Genomic DNA, 20,108 nt, shown 5'->3' on the forward strand with positions numbered 1-20,108 from the left:
AGTTGACTTTTTTATGCTGCTATCCTTCGTCCTTTGAAATGGTGAACAACTCCAATTTGCCCAACCACTTATATAATGTGACTGAACAGGCTGGTAGCTGACAGAATCAGCATACAGGATGGTGCACAAACTCATGATCGCCTCTCTGTTGGGATGTGGTCTCTGAGTGACTTCACCTGAAGGGGCAGACTGTCCTGCAGTGTAGAACACTACTCAGAATCCAGGGTTTTCCTTAGCCACACTTGGCATAACCCTCACAAAATATTAAATAAATTATCTTAAATACCATTTAAAGGAATGAGAAGGAATTAGATGAGGGAAAGAATATGGAATAAACACTTTAGAAGTAATAAAAATAAAAATGATCAAGAATCTTCTAAGGTTTAACAAGTCAAGGATAAGCAAAATCGTCAAAAATGAGTTTGAACACCGGTGCACTAACACGGCTGAACAATGCCCTTCCAGATGTTTCCCTCCCCCCCTCTCAGCTGATGATAGAGAGAAAGACTGGGTCCCACACAGGAACTCTGCCTCCAGCATCTACAATGGCCTTTCCCTCTCATCTGGGATCAAAGGTCACCTCCTAGAAGCTCCGCCACCTCCTGGACCAAGTTCCCTAACTGCCTCCAACCTCCACATCCAGTTTGCCTCCAGGACTTCCTCCACAGGGGTCCCACAATTAGGATTCCAAAGCCATCAAGGGGTGAATCTCTGGATGTCTTCCTTCCCTGGGGAGGGAGGAGACCCATGAGGAGAAGGCATCATGCCTGATTCACCCCTGTACTTCACGGCCTCAATCCTTGTTTGTTGAAGGGAAGGATGGAAGAGAGGAAAAAACACCAACCATACTCCCCTCCCAGAAACTAAAATCTCAAACAACAGGCAAGAGCTTCTCAGACCCTGAATTCCAGATGGGCCTCTCTCCTGATTCATTCAAATTCTTTCCAGCCTGTCTTCACCTCAACTCCCTCCAAGACTCCTGGACTTGCAGTCCTTTGCTCTCTAACTCCTCGGGTCACCAGATGCCTCCTGATTCCAAATCAACCAACAAGTTTCCGTGGACTCACCTTTTCATTTGCACTGAACAGACCTGTCCTTCCTAGGGTCTCCACCGTATCTCCTCCTCTCGTCCTTGCTGTTCACTATGTGTCTTCAGTACTTCCCTTCTCTCTCTGCTTTCTCCCTGAATATCAGGGCTTCCCTAAGCTTCTGATCTTGGCTCCTAGAATGCTTTCCTCTCTCTGGGCAATCTTATCCATCCTCACAGATTTAGCTACTTGCTCAGTGAAGAATATGCAAGCTCTAGGCTCATCCCAGGTCTCTCTCTCAAAGAGCAGACTCTTACTTCTAATGAACTATAGGACACCACCACCAAACTTCAAGATAATTGAACTACAAGTGGTAGAGGAAAGACTGGAAATCAGCTAGACTAGAATTTTCTCTTCTTTTTAATGAGAGTATTTCCTGCTGAAATCAGGTAGCATCGACCCCAGTCCCTCTCTACACCATACAAAAATATGTGACAAATTCTGATTATGATGACTAACCATATGCTAAGCACATGGCAGAAACTCAAACTTAGCCTAGCTTGCTGTAGCAAAGAAACAGAACCTTTCACAAAATCCTTTCAAAGTAATTTACAATCACTGTCAAAACGTGACACTGTTTTTAGGGAAAAATTGTTTCTGGGGATAAATTATGTAGCTAAACCCAGCAGGGCACATTTATAAAATAAGTTTTCAGAAGAGAAAAAAACAGTCAGACATCTTTGCAGTAAAAGTCCTCTGCCCCCGAGTCTCAGTTCTCAATGGTAACAGTGGAAGCCTTCCCACAGACTGCACCATCTGTAGGACACTGTTGCACTGTTCACTGCTGCATTTCTGTGTGCAGCTTTTGATAAATGCATTTCATTTCCAAAATTAACAATTGGAAAGAAAAAGTAAATTCCCTATAGGCTTAACCACTGATAAGTAGACAGAATAACAGAGGCAAAAAAAAAAAAAAAAAACAAAACCCCACTCCATAAGAGCATCAATACTGAATGTGAGGATGAGAGCTGAGATGACCTAACATTATTTCTTAGAACCTCAAGTTCACAGACAAACTGAGGCTAGATAGAAGGTATTCCTGTAGGTCTCTCTCTCTCTTTTTAAGACACCTTAAGACAGAGCAATCAGCTTGTGAAAAGAAAAACTGCCTACATAAACAAAAGACATTTTCTGAGATGACTTTGATCCTGGAATCGAATATCTGGTTTAAAAGCTTTTGTGTCTTCAAAGTTGCTCTCTATGGTCCTTCTTGGACTTCTCAGGTGGCTCAGTGGTAAGAATCTGCCTGCAATGCAGCAGATGCAGGAGACACGAGTTTGATCTCAGGGTTAGGAATATTCCCTGGACAAGGAAATGGCAACCTACTCCAGTATTCTTGCCTGAGATATCCTATGGATGGAGGAGCCTGGCAGGCGATAATCCATGGGATCACAGAAGAGTTGGACACAACTTAGCAACTAAACAACACTGTCCTTGTTAAAATATTATTTTCACCTTATTTTTAGCCAAACTTTTCTTTGTAAGTAACCGCACGTGGCTTTATCCAAATAAAATGGTGCAGCAGATATTTGTCCCCTGTGGAAATACAATACATCATGCTCTTGCTCAGTTGTGTCCGACTCTTTGCAGCCCCATGGACTATAGCCTGCCAGGCTCCTCTGTCAGTGGAATTTTCTATGCAAGAATGCTGAAGTGGATTGCCATTCCCTTCTCCAGGGCATCTTCCCAACCCAGGGATCGATTCCATGTCTCTTGCATCTCCTGCATTGGCAGAATTGATGCTTTTCAACTGTAGTGTTGGAGAAGACTTTTGAGAGTCCCTTAGACTGCAAGGAGATCCAACCAGTCCATCCTAAAGGAGATTAGTCCTGGGTGTTCATTGGAAGGACTGATGTTGAAGCTGAAACTCCAATACTTTGGCCACCTGATGTGAAGAGCTGATTCATTTAAAAAGACTCTGATGCTGGGAAAGATTGAGGGCAGGAGGAGAAGGGGACGACAGAGGATGAGATGATTGGATGTCATCACTGACTCAATGGACCTGACTTTGGGTAAACTCTGGGAGTTGGTGACGGACAGGGAGGCCTGGCATGCTGCAGTTCATGGGGTCACAAACAGCCGAACACGACTGAGCATCTGAACTGAACTGAACTGAACTGAGCTACCTGGGAAGCCCAATACAAGGTATAATTTAGTTAATCTAGGCTATCTTTCCATGAGAGGTGATTATTTTTATATTATGAAATGTGCTCATAGTAAAGGGAATCCATGCCAGACACCTCGGAGGCAGAGGGAGAACCACTTACCCAGCATGTCGCTGCTTCAGATCAATGTTGACGTGACTGTGTAGACATGCCTACCCCAGGGGTTACTCATGTTAACTCAGGATCCCAATCAGAACTGCACCTTTCTCTCACAAACAGCCTTTACTGAGGATAACAGGATACATGGCCAGGTTGAAAGGCCCACCCTCAGCCCCTGTGAAAAATCCTTGAGAAACAGGCACTCTGTTCCTCCCTGTGAGAACTCTGGAAGGACTGGTACATTACCTGGATGAAATCAAGAAATGTCAGGGGCAGCAAATCATCCATATGCCCAATGTCTTTGGAGAAACGATTCAAAATTCTTCCTGTAAGAACAGGAAACGAGAAATTACTCATTTCCTCAGGAGCTTTAAGAGAAATAATTCATGAACATATCAAAACAATAATTTTGAAGACTATGTATTTAGGGACTTCCCTGGTGGTACAGTGTCCCCACTGTAGGGGACATGTGTTCAATCCCTGGTCCGGGAAGATTCCACATGCCACAGAGCAACTAAGCCTGTGCACCACAACTACTGAAGCTCATGTGCCTAGAGTCTGAGCTCTGCAACATAAAAAGAGACTACAATGTGAAGCCCAGGCACCTCAATGAGGAGTAACCCTTGTTTGCTATAACTAGAGAAAGCCCATGTGTAGCAACAAAGACCTAATGCAACTAAAAATAAATAAATAAATCTTTAAAAAAATAATGTACATGTATTAAATATTTAATATATTGGGCTTCCCCAGGGACTCCGTGCTAAAGAATCCATCTGCCAATGCAGGAGATATAAGAGACAGGGGTTTAATCCCTGGGTCAGGAAGATCCCCTGGAGGAGGAAATGGCAACCTACTCCAGTATTCTTGCCTGGGAAATCCCATAGACAGAGGAGCCTGGCAGGCTACAGTCCATAGGACTACAAAAGAGTCATTTATGACTTAGTGGTAAAACAACAAAAAATTTAATATATTACAAATTCATATTAAATAAGTCAATGTCAGTGGTAAAAAGAAAGACAAAATAGGATGATACCTAAAGAGAAACAAAAATACCACCAAATGGCAGTGGGTGGGGAGTTGAAACTTTGCCCTGATTTTTACAAGAATGGGGGAACCTTGTGGCAGTATCAGGAAGAATTGGTGGATTTGAGAAAGTTCCCTCCCTTTAGATCCATCCCATCTAAGGCTCACTCCAAGTGCTAAATCAGGAAATAAACAGTTGTAAAATACCTAAGTTAATCCTAATTGTCACACTAATTTTGCTTTATTATCAAGATTAATTTTGCCAAATGATGCTTTCTATAATAAACATAATTATATCCTCTCTGTAAATTTTTTTCCCTCCAGATGGCTCACAGCACCTCACATTTTGGGAAATTTTGGATTGTGGCTATTTCCAAGTTGTGAGTTTACTACTGGCTTAATAAGTCGCTGTTTTCAGAGGTGTACCAGGTGTAACAAGCACAGACTTACAAATAAGCATCTAAGAAGATCACAGGGATGTAGGCAGGAAAACAGAAATATTACTAAATGACTAAGAATCACTTATCATTGATTTTATTTGCCTTCTCAGAATCCACAATAATAGTATATCCTTAAGGCTGCAGGATAAAATATGGGAATTTCTGGTAAATATCTGGGGTAAACTAAAAATGTCACATCACTAAACAAAGGATGCTGCAGCCATCAGGACTCTGCAGCCACCCCTGCAAGAGTGATGCACTCTGAGGAGACTCAGGATGAGAAAGAACAGGACACTGGCCCCAGACAGGAGAGGTACACATCAAAGGTACTGTAACAGGGAGGAGCCAATTTTGACTCCATGCTGGATCTGTTTCTTTGACCACTGCTAGTCACTGCTTTGGTCAGGGAACCCTGCCCCTCTGCCTGAATGTTAAACTAAGGTGGCTTTTTTCAGCTCACAGGGAGACAATCTGACCCTCACCACCTGTGAATGGCTGCAGAAAAGAAAAAAATGAACAAATGCCCTCTTATTGTGCAAGATAAATGGTCTTTTGACTTTACTTCCTCACCTACTCTCCTCTCTGTTCTATAAAAGAACCAGGCATCCAGATCCCAATAAGATGGCTATTTTGATACATCAGTCTGCCATCTTCTCAGTCTGCCAGGTTTCCAAATAAAGACATTATTCTTTGCCTTAACACATTGTCTATAAGACTTATCGGTGTTGTGAGGCAAGCAGAGCAAGCTTGAACTTGGTAACAAGTAATACCACTCTGTGTGGTTCTCTCTTCATGCTATCACATACCAGAGACAAAGACACCATAAACAATCTATCACAAATTCTACTTTTGAAAATAAACACAAGAAAGAGTTCAATTTAATACACCACTAAAAGAGTGAATAACTGGCCCCTAAACCTTTGGGCCTATCTTTGCAGTACTTATTTGGGCTTCTATTTTCTTGAAGGGATGAAGTTCTGACAAAAGACACAGGAAGGGCTGACAAGATCCACACTGGTATGCCTGCTGCTCTAGGATTAGTGACCTTAAAGATTTAAACTTGGTTCCAAATCCTTGAATAATAAATCAGCATTTGGGGAAGCCTACAAGTCATCAAGATCCTGGTTAACAGTGGTCACAAGCTGTGATAACAGAAATTCAGTCCCACTTGATGCTCCCAAATTTACAACTGTAATTTCCACATTAACAGGAAAAGTAGAGCAACTTCACAGCCATAATAGCAAAGATTCTTCCAAACACTTCCTCACTCCATTCGTAATAAAATGAGATTGTGTGTGCCTCTGCAGTTTACCATCCTGTGCTCCTCACAGTGCCTGTAGTAAAGAACATGTGTTGAATAAATGTGCACAAGATGCTTCACTAAACAGTCTTATTTAATCCTCACGACAGTCTTATGAAACAGGAAGGGCACTGCTTAATTCCATTTCACAGGAGAGAAGTTACCAGACACCAGGTTGATAGCCTCACTGAGGTTCATTAGACACTGACCCTGTGCTAAGCGCTGTGAATATATTTACCTGCTTCATGCCCACATCATCAAGATATCAGTAAGTGTGTGAACAGTATCCTCATTTTATAGGTAAGAAAATTGAGACACAGAGAAATTAAATAACTAGCATATAAGTATTAACATAAGTGGCTATTACTATTAGTAACTATCTCCAGGACTGAACCAAGAAAGTTGGCTCCAGGATCCATACTTATAACCATGACAACATCGTGCCTGGAGATTTGCCGGCCCAGTAGTATCTACCTACATTGGCCTCGATCACACAGATAGTTGATGGCCAGGCCAAGACTACTGCGGTCCTCTCTGCAGTCACATCCCTGCCTCAACAGGTCCTTTCAATCATCACCTGCAAAAACAAAGCTTCCCTGGGCCTCAGCACAAGTCTAACCAACTGAACAGAGTGGGCATGTGTGCTGATGAACTAGCTCTTCATAGGAACCCAGGTCAGGAGGTTACCTTCCAAAGCAAGACAGGTTGAAGACCTCAGGGTGGAGGAAGAAACTACTGGGAACCCTTCAGGGACACTCTTAATAATGAAGATCCACCTGCTAGGTACCAAAAGACATCTTTAATGTAACCAAAGTCCATTGTAAAACTGCTGCTGCTGCTAAGTCACTTCAGTCGTATCCGACTCTTTGCGACCCCACAGACAGCAGCTCACCAGGCTCCCTCATCCCTGGGATTCTCCAGGCAAGAACACTGGAGTGGGTTGCCATTTCCTTCTCCAATGCATGAAAGTGAAAAGTGAAAGTGAAGCTGCTTTGTCGTGTCCGACTCTTAGCGACCCCATGGACTGCAGCCTACCAGGCTCCTCTGTCCATGGGATTTTCCAGGCAAGAGTACTGGAGCGGGGTGCCATTGCCTTCTCCGATTGTAAAACTAGAGAGCTGATTTTATCGAAGAGGATGTTTACATTTCACTGATCTTGTATTTTAATTAATCTTACATTACCATTTAGGTAAAACTCAAAATATGAGCACATGTCAGAGCTCTGTGGTCCCAGAAATGGATGGACAATGAGAGAAACAAACACACAGCCTGTTTTCTGTAGAGATGTTCCTGGAAGAAGGTCCTTCCTAGTTAGCTTAACACCATGTAACACAGCCAATGTTTTAACAACTAGTCAAAAACATTTCAACACATTTTCATCATCTGTTGGGTGTTTCATACGCCACATAACAAATGGACTCCTAAATCATCCTGCAAAATAAACATTCATGTATATTTACAGACATGCATAAATTGGAATGAAAGCTTATATGCTCCTATATTCAGATTTTCTCTGGTAGGAAAAATTACCAGTGAAGCTTTTTGTAGAAAATGAATAAACATACATAGTGATTTTCTTCCAAGCATCTCTTCCACTTTCAAATATGAAAATGCAAATAGGCACTTAATGTGGTAACAAGACATATTCATTTAAGAAATTTCGTGTCTGACTTACCTATTGGATTTCTATGGAAGAACAATACCGGAGATCTTAAAATGGACTCCAACATTTTGTTGTGCAAAGTTCGTGAAGAATTAACAAGGATATAGAATATCAACAGAGACTTTGTGATACCAAAAAGGACAGTAGACACAGTTAACCCTGAAATAAAGAAGCATCATTCAGCACAAGATCTCTGTCTTATCCTCAACCATGCTAAAGCATGGCAGGCAGTTTAAAAAGGTACTGTGCATTTTATTCTATAAATAAAATTTATATGGAGATTTACATATATACAGAATAAAAAACATATATATATATATATACATATATATAAAGTAGGTTATCTAATAGTTTAATGCTTTCAAAAATACATTTATAAAGAAAAATATAAAAATCACTGTTTTCCTCCTACTAAATAGAAACAACAAGGGGGAAAAATCATGTGTGAACTACAGCTTCATTCTAGGCTTGCCTAATTCAATTACAAGTTCTAATAAAACTTATAAGAAAGATAATTATACAAGTAGCTGATCTTCCTTTCTCTACATTTCAAATCTCATTATTACCAACATGGCCCATAATCTAAAAGTAAGGTATGCTTTGGTGAAAGTGAAAGTGTTAGTTGCTCAGTCAAGTCATACTCTTTGCAACTCCATGGACTGTAGCCCCCAGGCTCCTCTATCCATGGAATTCTCCAGGCAAGAATACTAGAGTGGATTGCTATTCCCTTCTCCAATGCTTTGCTACCAGCACATGAATTAACAGGGAAAAGGAGAAATGATCTACCATTTCCTTGTAATTTACAAGGAAATATACTTCCATGTAAAGTAGCTTTTTAAGAACCTATTGTATAACACAGGGAACTCTACTTAATGTTCTGTGGTGACCTAATTGGGAAGGAAATCCAAAGAGAGGATATATGTTCAACTGGTTCACTTTGGCTGTACAACAGAAATTAACACAACGTTGGAAAGCAACTATAATAAAAATTTAAAATATTAAAAATAAAGTAGCTACTTCTATGCCCAAGTCGCTATAACGAGCATGAAAAGACCATGTTAAGTTGCAAGTGGACAATCTCTTTCATAACTGAACTGCAAGAAACCAGAAATTATCTTTGGACATGAGATAATCTAAACAAGATAATCTAAACTGCTGCCGCTGCTGCTAAGTCACTTCAGTCGTGTCCAACTCTGTGTGACCCCATAGACGTCAGCTCACTAGGCTCCCTGGTCTCTGAGATTCTCCAGGCAAGAACACTGGAGTGGGTTGCCATTTCCTTCTCCAATCTAATCTCTCACTATTTTATAGACTCCCAAAGCATTTGTAAATAAATATAATCATTTTAATTTATGTTTTATCAATGACATAAATGAGCACTACGATGCATATAAAAATTAAAATAGCCCTCCAAACATCTCTTCAACTCACTATGCTATATAGAGTGGGGATAAATTCAGCAACATATATTCCATCAAGTACTTTTCTCCATTCAGCTGGCACATCAGTATTATTTAAATTCTGAAAGCTGGTTAAATTCTTGAATTCCATCAATAGGCATTGCCTTAGCCCACAATCCTATATGAATGTGTAACAGAATCCCTTCCTTCTTTAAGCCCTCATTGTCCATCAATTTAGAAGCTAAACAGCTGGTAGATTCGTTTCTTATCAATTGATCAATAAAATAAATTCAAAATTTCAATGAGTGGATTTTTACATAATTACTCTTTGCAGAAAGCTTTTCCAAGCATTTCCTGTGAGGATATTTAAATTTTTACTTATTTAAAAAAATTATTGGGGTATAGTTGCTTTACAATATTGCGTTAGTTTCTGCTGTTCAACAAAGTAAATCAGCTATATGTATACATATCTCCCTTCCCTCTTGGACCTCCCTTCCCCCCATCCCTCCCCTCTAGGTCATCATAGAGCACTGAGCTGAGCACCCTGTGCTACACAGCAGCTTCCCACGAGCTGTCTGTTTCACACATGGTAGTGTGTATGTGTCAGTCCTAATCTCCCAATTCATCTCCCTCACCTCACCACTGTCAGGGAATGTTTAACAGGAGGATTCCTACATGCTGTTTCTCATAAATTCTCTGTTCCTTATCAGTTTCTGGCAACAGAAACTGAGTGGAACGGCACGCCACTCCCAGGACTGAGGTCATAGGATGAGACATGCGTGGATCTCCTTCAGTAAATTCTACTTATGACAAAACTGCTTAGTCTCGATCCCCTTTCTTGAGATATAGACTGTCTCCTGACCTTATGACCATTGTTAATCCCTTGTTCCCTTGGTAATGGATGCTGTACATTTGGTTTTCTGATCTTTATCATTGTCGATCATTATCATTCCTCATACAACAGTCTATATATACTCACAGAAAGACCTTAAAGCACCTTTGCTCCATCAGAGCTTGGGTTCCCGTGTCTTTCTCTCTCTCTCTCTCTCTCTTTCCCTCCGGCTCTCTCTCTTTCACTTTCCTATCGTTGACTCCGGACCACCAGGTTCCGGTCCATTAAACAACCGCAACACCCCATTCCTGCTCTGTACCCAAACATCTATTCTCTACATCTACAACTCTATTCATCCCCTACAAATTGGTTCATCTGTACAATTTTTTTTACTCCATGTTGTTGTTGTTCAGTCACCAAGTCGTGTCCAACACTTCGCAACCCCATTGACTGCAGCATGTCAGGCTTCCCTGTCCCTCACCATCTCCTGGAGTTTGCCCAAGTTCATGAATTGGTTATGCCATCCAACCAGCTCATCCTCTGTCACTCTCTTGTCCTTTTGCCTTCAACTTTGCCCAGCATCAGGGTCTTTTCCAGTGAGTCAGCTGCTTGCATCAGGAGGCCAAAGTACTGGAGCTGCAGTTTCAGCATCAGTACTTCCAATGAGTATTCAGGGTTGATTTCCTCTTAGACTGACTGTTTTGATCTCCCTGCTGTCCAAAGGACTCTCAATCTCAAGTCTTCTCTAGTCCCACAGTTCTAAAGCATCAATTCTTCAGTGCTCAGCCTTCTTTATAGTCCAGCTCTCACGTCCGTGCATGACTACTGGAAAGAACACAGCCTTGACTATACAGACCTTTGTCGGCAAAGTGATGTCAATGCTTTTTAACACACTGTCTAGGTTTGTCATAGCTTTCCTGCCAAGAAGAAACTGACTTCTAATTTCATGGCTGCAGTCACCATCTGCAGTGATTTTAGAGCCCAAGAAGAGGAAATCTGTCACTGCTCCCACATTTTCCCCTTCTGTTTGCCATGAAGTGATGGGACTGGATCCCATAATCTTAGTTTTTTGTTTTTTTTTTTTAATATTCACTTTTAGAGGCTCTTCAGTTCCTTTTGCTTTCTGCCAATAGAGTGGTATCACCCACATATCTGAGGTTGATATTCTCCAGCAATCTTGATTCCAGTGTAACCCATCCAGCCTGGCATTTCACATGATGTGCTCTGTGTATAATTTAAACAAATGGGGTGACAATAAACAGCCTTGTTGTACTCCTTTCTCAATCTTGAACCAATCAGTTGTTCCATACAGGGTTCTAACTGTTGCTTCTTGATCTACATACAGGTTTTTCAGGAGACAGGTAAGAAGGTCTGGTATTCCCATCTCTTTAAGAGTTTTCCATAGTTGGTTATGACAAACACAGTCAAAGGCTTTAGCTTTGTTAGTGAAACAGAGGTAGATGCTTTTCTGTAATTCCCTTGCTTTCTCTATGATCCAGCCAATGTTGGCAATTTGATCTCTGGTTCCTCTGCCTTTTCTAAATGCAGCTTGAACATCTGAAAGTTCTCAGTTCACATGATGCTGAAACATAGCTTGAAGGATTTTGAGCATAACGTTAGTAGCATGGGAGATGAGTGCAATTGTCTGGTGGACTGAACATTCTTTAGTACTGCCTTTCTTGGGAACTGGGATGAGCATTGACCTTTTCCAGTCCTATGGCCACTGCTGGATTTTCCAAATTTGCTGACATATTGAATGTAGCAATTTAAATCTTTTAGGATTTTAAATAGCTCTGCTAGAATTCCATCACCTCTAGTAGCTTTATAGGCAGCCATGCTTCCTAAGGCTCACTTGACTTCACACTGCAGAATGTCTGGCTCTGAGTGAGAGGCTACATCATGGTGGTTATCCAGGTCATTAAGATTTTTATTGTATAGTTCTTCTGTGTATTCTTCCATCTCTTCTTGATATCTTCTGCTTCAGTTAGGTCTTAACCATTTCTGCCCTTTATTATGCCCATCTTTGGATGAAATGTTCCTTTGATATTTCCAAGTTTCTTGAAGAGATCTCTAGCCTTACCCTTTTTGTTGTTTTTCCTCTATTTCTTTGTAGAAAGAAAGGCTACAAAGAAGGGCTTCCAATCTCTCCTTGCTGTTCTCTGGAACTCTGCATTTAGTTCTAGGAGGGCTTCTAGGTCTTCATAGAACTGATCACCTTCAGCTTCTTCAGCATCAGTGGCTGGAGCATAAACTTGGATTACTGAGATGTTGAATGGTTTGCCTTGGAAATGAACCAAGTTCATTCTGTCGTTTTTATGGTTGCACCCAAGAACTGCATTTTGGAGTCTTGTTGATTATGAGGGTTATTCCATTTCCTCTAAGTAATTTTTGCCCACAATAGTAGATATAATGGTCATCTGAATTAAATTCACCCATTCTCATCCATTTTAGTTCACTGATTTTTAGATGTCTATGTTTACTCTTACCATCTCCTGCTTGACCATGTCCAATTTACCTTGATTCGTGGACCTAACATTCCAGTTTCCTATGCGATACTATTCTTTACAGCATCAGATTTTACTTTCCCCAACAGACACATCCACAACTGAGCGTCATTTCCACTTTGACCCAGCCACTTCATTCTGTCTGAAGCTATTAGTATTTGTCTTCTGCTCTTCCCTAGTAGCTTATTGGACACCTTCTGACCTGGGGGGGCTAATCTTTTGGTGTTATATCTTTTTGCCTTTTTATGCAGTTCATGGGTTTCTCATGGCTAGTACACTGAAGTGGTTTGGCATTCTCTCCTCCAGTGGATTACATTTTGTCAGAACTCTCCACTATGACCCGTCTGTCTTAGGTGGGCCTACATGGCATAGCTCATAGCTTCATTGAGTTATGCAAGCCCCTTCACCATGATAAGGCAGTGATCCACGAAGAGGCTAGATTCCATATATATATATGGAATGCATATATATTAATGCATATATATATATGCATTAATACAAGTATTTTCTTCTGTTTTTCTCTTTCTGACTTACTTTACTTTGTATGACAGACTCTAGGTCCAACCACCTCTTGACAAATGACCCAATCTCATTCCTTTCTATGGATAAGTAGTATTCCAGTGTACATGTGTTAGTCACTCAGTCATGTCCAACTCTTTGCAACCCCATGGACTATAGCCCACCAGGCTCCTCTGTCCATGGACTTCTCTGAGCATGAATACTGGAGTGGGTTGTCACTCCCTTATCCAGGGGTTCTTCCTGACCCAGGGATGAAACTCAGTTCTTCAGCATTGCAGGCAAATTCTTTACCATTTGAGATACCCAGGGAGCCCTCTCCCCCAATCCAATGTATATATGTATCACAAATGAGATGAAGACAGCCCTGAAAATGGGAGAAAGTAATTACAAAATAAGTAACTGACCAAGGATTAATCTCCGCAGTATACAAACAGCTCATGCAGCTTAATTAAAAAAAAAAAAAAAAAAAACAAATAACCCAATCAAAAAATGGGCAGAAAATCTATATAGACCTTTCTCCAAGGAAGACATATAGATGGTCAAGAGGCATATGAAAAGATGCTCAATATCATTATTTGAGAAATACAGATCAAAACTATAATAAAGTATTACCTCACACCAGTCAGAATTGCCATCATCAAGAAATATACAAACAATAAATGCTTGAGAAGGTATGGAAAAAGAGAACCTTCTTGCACTGTTACTAGGAATTGCTACAGTCACTATGGAGAACAGTATGGAGATTACTTAAAAAATTGAAAATAGAACTACCATATGACCCAGCAATCCCACTACTGGGCATTGTGAGTAGACCACAATGGTGAGACCACAATTATGGTGAGAAAACCATAATTCAAAAAGACACATGCACCCCAGTGTTCATAGCAACACTATTTACAAAAGCTAGGACATGGAAGCAACCTAAACATACATCAACAGATGAATGGATAAAGAAAGCATTTAAAATTTTTGTTAAAGACATCCTTCAAATAGTATGTAATGCTATGCTATATATATATCCTAAATTGTGAATAGAGAGAGTCATGTTAATAGTTAATATTAGTCTGGCAAGCCAAATTTTTAATTAATCACAGTTGGGGAGGAGGTAACACTGTGATCTCAGGGTAAGAAAGAGAAGGAATCCTAATTCCAGACACTGGACTTCCCCTGCTTAGTTTCTCAAGTTATTGGTGAAGCCCAGGAGATGAGCAGTGTGGAAAGGGAAGCTTGGCATACCTGGGAGGGAATAATGCTTTTGTCTGGGGACAATGCTGCCAGAGGATTTCATCCAAGATCAATAAAAGCCAGGGTTTATTCAGACAGAATTGGAACAACTTGAACCACAGGGTGGGGATTCATGTCTAGTCCCCTTGTCCATTAATATAAGGATATAAGATTTAGTTAAAGCACCTATTAGAGTACACAGTAGTTACAGTGTGTATTTCCAGTGACTGATTTTCTCAATATGCAATCCTGGTTTAACTACCAAAATCCAGTATGAAGCAAGTTAAGAGTCTTCATTCAACCTCTTTTCTTCTAGTAGATCTTTAAAATAATCATTCTAATTAATTCACAGAGTAATGCGATTCAAACACTCAGTCCATTAAGACATTACTGAATTACTCTGGAAGCCCTCTTGCTCATGCGGACTCATTGTAAGCACCTTAAACTCTGGTATTCTAGAGCAGATGACTGAATTTTACCTGAATAAACTCCTAAGAACCAGTTCAGAACAAATACTACATCTTCATCTTCTTTTAAATATCCCCCAAAATACAGGTTACTTTGTACATTCGCCCTATGGAACAGAAAATTAAAAATATTACACTATAGATATGCATAAAATTTACACAGATATCACAAAAAAATTACCTCAATTCAAGAAATGTATATTATGCTGGAAAGTGTTTCCCAGCTTGAAAGGCCCTGTGTGTATCTCCCTTTTAAAAATCTGAATCACCACTTTCAGTTTTCAAAATTATCTGTGAAGGCAGAGTTAGAAAATGAACTTATCGTTGCCAAGGGGAAGGACAGTTAGAGAGTTTGGATGTTCAAGCACAAACTGCTATATTTAAAACAGGTAACCAACAAGGACTTATTGTATAACACATGGAACTTGGCTGAATGTTATATGGTAGATGGAAGGGAAGTCTGGGGGAGAATGGATACATGCATATGTATGGCGGTGTCCCTTCACTATTCAAAAGAAACTATCACACCATTGTTTATCGGCCATTTCCAAATACAATATTAAAAGTTCAAAAAATGAAAAAAAAAAAAATTGTCTGTGAAGAAGTTGCTAAAGGGAGGGACACGGTGGGGGAGAGACCACGAGGGGATCACACACCACCCGCAGGAACTTTGATCTTTCTTCAGGAAAACTAAGTGAGGGTCAGAAGAGGAGGCTGAACTAGCCCCATCACTCCCCCGACTCTGTGGGAAAGTGAGGTTCGTGTAGATTTCACAGCACTGTGGGTCAGACCAGGAATCACTCACCAGTATGCAAGCCACCAGTCCTGCAGGGCGTAGGCGACCTGGAGCAGGAAACACAGTCACTCAGACACTGACGTCACTGAGCCCCACACCCGCTCACAGGATGGGGGAGGGGAAGGCTCCAGGACACGGAGGCGGTCCTTTCGGCTCAGGTCTGCGCCAAGACTCTCACCCAGACGACCACAGGTCAGGGAGGGCATCTTACACGTTAGTATCTTTAAAAGAGATCCCCTTTTCCCTAGAATACTTTGCTCCCCAAATATAATGTACTTCAATGCAAACCCAAGCGGACTGCAAAGTCAGTAATAACAAAACAAATGTTGGGATTTTTCAAAGCAAAAAGCTTGACAGGTACAGGGAGTGTCAGTTCTGGGTGTCAGCTTGGCTGGGCCAGTCTCCAGTGATTCAACTAAATACTCATCCAGATGTTGCTATGTGGGTATTTTGTGGATGTGGCTCACATCCATCATCAGAATTTAAGTAGAGGAGATCACTCTCAACACTGTGGTTGCCTCATCTAGTCAGTCAAAGGCCCTTAGAGCAAAACCTGAGACTTCCTGGAGGAGGAAGAAATTCTGTCTCAAGACATCAGGGTCAGCTACTGTGTGAGCTTCCAGCCTACGGGTCTGCCTTTTTGATTTCACATTTACCAAGCTAGGCCCACAACTGCATGAGCCAAGTCTTTGAGATAAATCTCTTAATACAAATATTTAAAAATAATTATAAAATATAATATAAATAGCTGAGTGCACAAATCAAAATAAACACCCTTACGTACCTGAGCTGCAATGTTTACTAGAATAAGGAAGATGATGACAGACCAGTCAGCACCACCTGTGAAGTAATTCTTATAGGTCTTAAAACCAACTTTTCCTTCCAAATGGTCCTCTAGAGGTAGTACAACCTGTATATTCTCAGCCTAAAAGGGAAAAATGGCAGTGAGAGATGAAATTTTAAAAAATTAACCCCAAATTTCAAGAGTGCAACAATGTCCTCCTCTGCAAAGCTGTGGGAATCAGACACATCTCATACACTGGTAGGAGTGCAGAATGGTCCATCTCCTACGGAGAAGGGTGTGGGAATATCTGGCCAAACCACATACGTGTTTACCCCTGGACCCAGCCATCCCACTCGTAGGAATCTATGAGAAATAGTCAAACGTCATTCACATGAGGTTATTCACTGTTGGGGAGCTTTGCTTAAAATAGAACATGACTCTCAACACACACACAACAAAATTAATTAATGCATAAATGCAGAAACTTCCTCTAAAATAACACACAAAATGATATGGAGCTAATGTATCCCTCTAGATGACTGTGTCACTCAATGATAGAAACAGAAAACATACTTGGGGTTCAAAACACTAGCCAAATACAGTAAACTGAGTTCACAGAGTTAAATAGGAGTTTATATAGCACATTGCATGCATATGATCTGAATCTATTTGGTTGCTAAATTTCAGAGAGTGATTCGAGTTTAGAAAGTGAATAGCTGATCTGAATACTTATCAGAATCATTCCAGGCTCCTGGGTTTGGATATCAAGGAATATCTGTGTATATTTTTAAGGGAGATCTAGTGCATTTCTGTCTGGAGCACTTAGAATGCATTAAAGAGTCACAGAAGCCTAGTGTGTCCTTGGCTCTTTCCTGGCCCCTGGATTCAAGGTCGACAAGGTGTGGTTCTTGGTCTTGAAGGGTAAGAAAGGAGGATGGGAACTAATACCGAAGTGTCTACCATGAGTCAGGTCCTTTGCACATGTTACCTCTGGCCTATCACAAACCATCTGACACAGAGGCAAAATAATACCATCAGTCACATGAGTGCTAGAACATTACAACAAATAGGAAAAGTAGATGATTTAACGTGACAACAGCAGGACTCAGTCTAAGGGGGTCTTCACATTAAGCCTCAGGATGCCTAAGGGAAGCCAGGGGCCACCAGCATGAGTAGGATGTAACTATGGCAAAGTGAAGAGTCCTCAATCAGTGTGAGCCACATTCACTCAGAAATTCATTGCAGTGCACCGCTACTGATCTCCATAAGAGTCTCCATCCTATACTCAAAGGGGAACCCCAAGCAGGCTTGCTTCCTTCATGCTCTTCTATCAATTCCATGGAACAAGACTTTGGGAACCTTAGGGTCTACTTTGGGACAAATGAAGATGTCATGAGCAGACTGAAGGTCCATGTGACCACCAAGAGCAGACAGATCCAGGCACACTGCAGGATAAGAAACTCACTTCTTGGTCTTCTGGAGCTGCATCTTTCAATGAGCGTCTGGGAGATTGGAGAGACTGAACCAAAGACTCAGAGATCACAGTGGAAGTTCCTGACAATGGAGATGGTTCAGACTGCTCATTCCCCTTCTCAAAAAGGGAAAATATATCTATCCCGGATTTCAGGAACTCAGAGTAAGTTCCTCTTTCCACCACTACCCCCTAAAATAAAAAAGTTGAGAGGAATTAATTCATATTTGATAATATTAAACCAACCTAAATACTAATCAAGAAAAGCTATCTGGTCTTAAATTAACATTTTTGAAAAAACTGATCCCTGGTTCTAGAGTTCTTGTTGAGAAATCTAGTTCAGTCAATCAGTACAGAACTGAGCATTGTGTTCTCTGCCAAACCCTGTCCCTGTCCCTGTGTTAGGTGCTGGGGGATATGAAAGAAACGTGTGCTCATGTGTTAAAAATGGAGGCCATTGACATGACTACCCTGGGAACTTAGGGAAGCAAGAAGTACAGAGGTTGGTGGGAGGATCAGCACAGTCTTTTTAGACAACATGGAAATTAAAAGAAGCCTCATGTGACAATTCCAGGAAAGAAATTTAAACTTAACCCAGAGGTGGGTACAAGTACATCTGCATATAGGTAAGAGTCAGTCATTAAATCTTCATTGACTACTGTCACCATCATACTATCATGTGCCTGGCTGAGATAATAGGAACCAGCCCCAGACAGAAAATCTATGAGAGGTCTCTCCTTGGTCTACAACTGTCCCCACACACAGCAAGTTCCCAACTGAAAATTCAGAATCCCACCTTTTAAAGTAATTAAACAAGGAAGCCATGGGGCTGTGGTGGCTCTGAAGCCTTGGCAGTCTGTGCCCACAAACCAAAACCTAAGCCAGAATCAATGCACTCATATCCGAGAAAAAACTTAAGAACAACCAACCATATGCAGCCAACCAGGCTTCCCCAAATCAAGCAACTGCTTAAGCTACAGCCAGTCAAATCATTTTCTTTGAATGCATGTGACATATCCTTGCACAGTTTCCTTCCCTTACAAAGTCATATAAAATAATGTGTAGATGTTTCACTACCTTCTGACCCCATGAAACCAGACTCAGCTGATTCAATCAGTAGCAAATAAAACATCAGGGGAAAAAAAATCTCAGGAGGCAGAACACATCAAATGAGAGAAGCTCTGGTTAAGGCAGCTCAGGTGGAGGGAGATGGCCCAGGACCCTCGCTGGGACCCCTCTCACACTCTTCCCTGAGGTGGACCACTGGGAGAAATGCAGGGAAGGCTTTGGGTACCATCAGATACTGCAGAACTAGAAAATTATGCAAGATATATTGTGTCTTGTTCCACTGGGGAGGCAAAATTCACACACCTCTTTAATGAAATCACCATTCACCACTACCAATCTGTAATATGCAGAATGAAATGACTGGTGGTACAAAGACAGCAATTTTACTCAACAGCCAAACACTGACAATTCTGGGGGGATGAAGGGACAGCCATCTGCTCTGAAGAGAGGGACCCAACAGTGAGGATGGGCCCCAATTCAGGCAGGGGTGCTCACCAGTGGACAAATAGTTGTTTCCTTAGTACTAAAATTGGGGGTAGTGTCCTCAAAGAAAGCAATAAGGGGGCCCCAAAACATCTCGAGGTGGGCAAAATAGGTTATACTCCTGCCCACTGATCCTGTGCTCATAACACTACCAACATTGGAGTTTACACACTAGAATTTCCCTCTCTGCACATGAAATCAACTGCTCTCGAGCCTGAGAAACCTTAGCCTCCCCCCATTCCTAGAGGAGTGAAGAAGGGCTGACACATGGAACTGCTTCTTGAGAGGCAGGGGTTCTGTATCTTAATAATATTTCTTAGAGCAGAGATTCTTTTCCGAAGTCAGGGATCTGACCAAGGGCCTGTGGAGCAGTCAGAGGTTAACAACAAAGGTGCTGAGACCCAGAGGTAAACAAGCCAAGGAGTGAAGTATCAAATGACCTCTAAGTCTGAACACTTGTCACTACTTTCCACCCAACCACAAACTATGCTAGGAGTTGTGGGTTGGATGGTGCCCCCTCCTCAAAATGATGTGCTCAAACATGATACCTGTGAATGTGACCCTATTTGGATACAGGGTCTTTGCAGATGTAATCAAGTTAAGATAAGGTCACCGTGGAGCAAGGTGATCCTAAAGCCAGTAAGACCGATGTCATTATGAGAACAGAAGAGACCCAGACTGACATGGGGACAATGGCCATGAGACATCAGAGGTAGAGACCACAGTGCTGCAGCTGGAAGCCAAGGAACACCAAGGAATGCCGGTGAAACCAGAGGCTGGAG

General features: G+C 41.4%; 1 protein-coding gene across 1 annotated transcript in view; it reads right to left on the reverse strand.

Moving 5' to 3' along the window:
- The window catches only part of LOC133049149 (ATP-binding cassette sub-family C member 4-like), a 165,387-nt gene that overhangs the window by 75,096 nt on the left and 70,183 nt on the right, over nt 1–20,108 (reverse strand). The window contains 6 exon segments of the mRNA XM_061133058.1: nt 3,599–3,678; nt 7,791–7,937; nt 14,737–14,831; nt 15,530–15,567; nt 16,305–16,445; nt 17,770–17,967. Of these exon segments, the coding sequence (XP_060989041.1) occupies nt 3,599–3,678; nt 7,791–7,937; nt 14,737–14,831; nt 15,530–15,567; nt 16,305–16,445; nt 17,770–17,967 (699 nt within the window).

The sequence above is a fragment of the Dama dama genome, chromosome 30, assembly GCF_033118175.1.
Source record: "Dama dama isolate Ldn47 chromosome 30, ASM3311817v1, whole genome shotgun sequence".
NCBI lineage: Eukaryota > Metazoa > Chordata > Mammalia > Artiodactyla > Cervidae > Dama > Dama dama.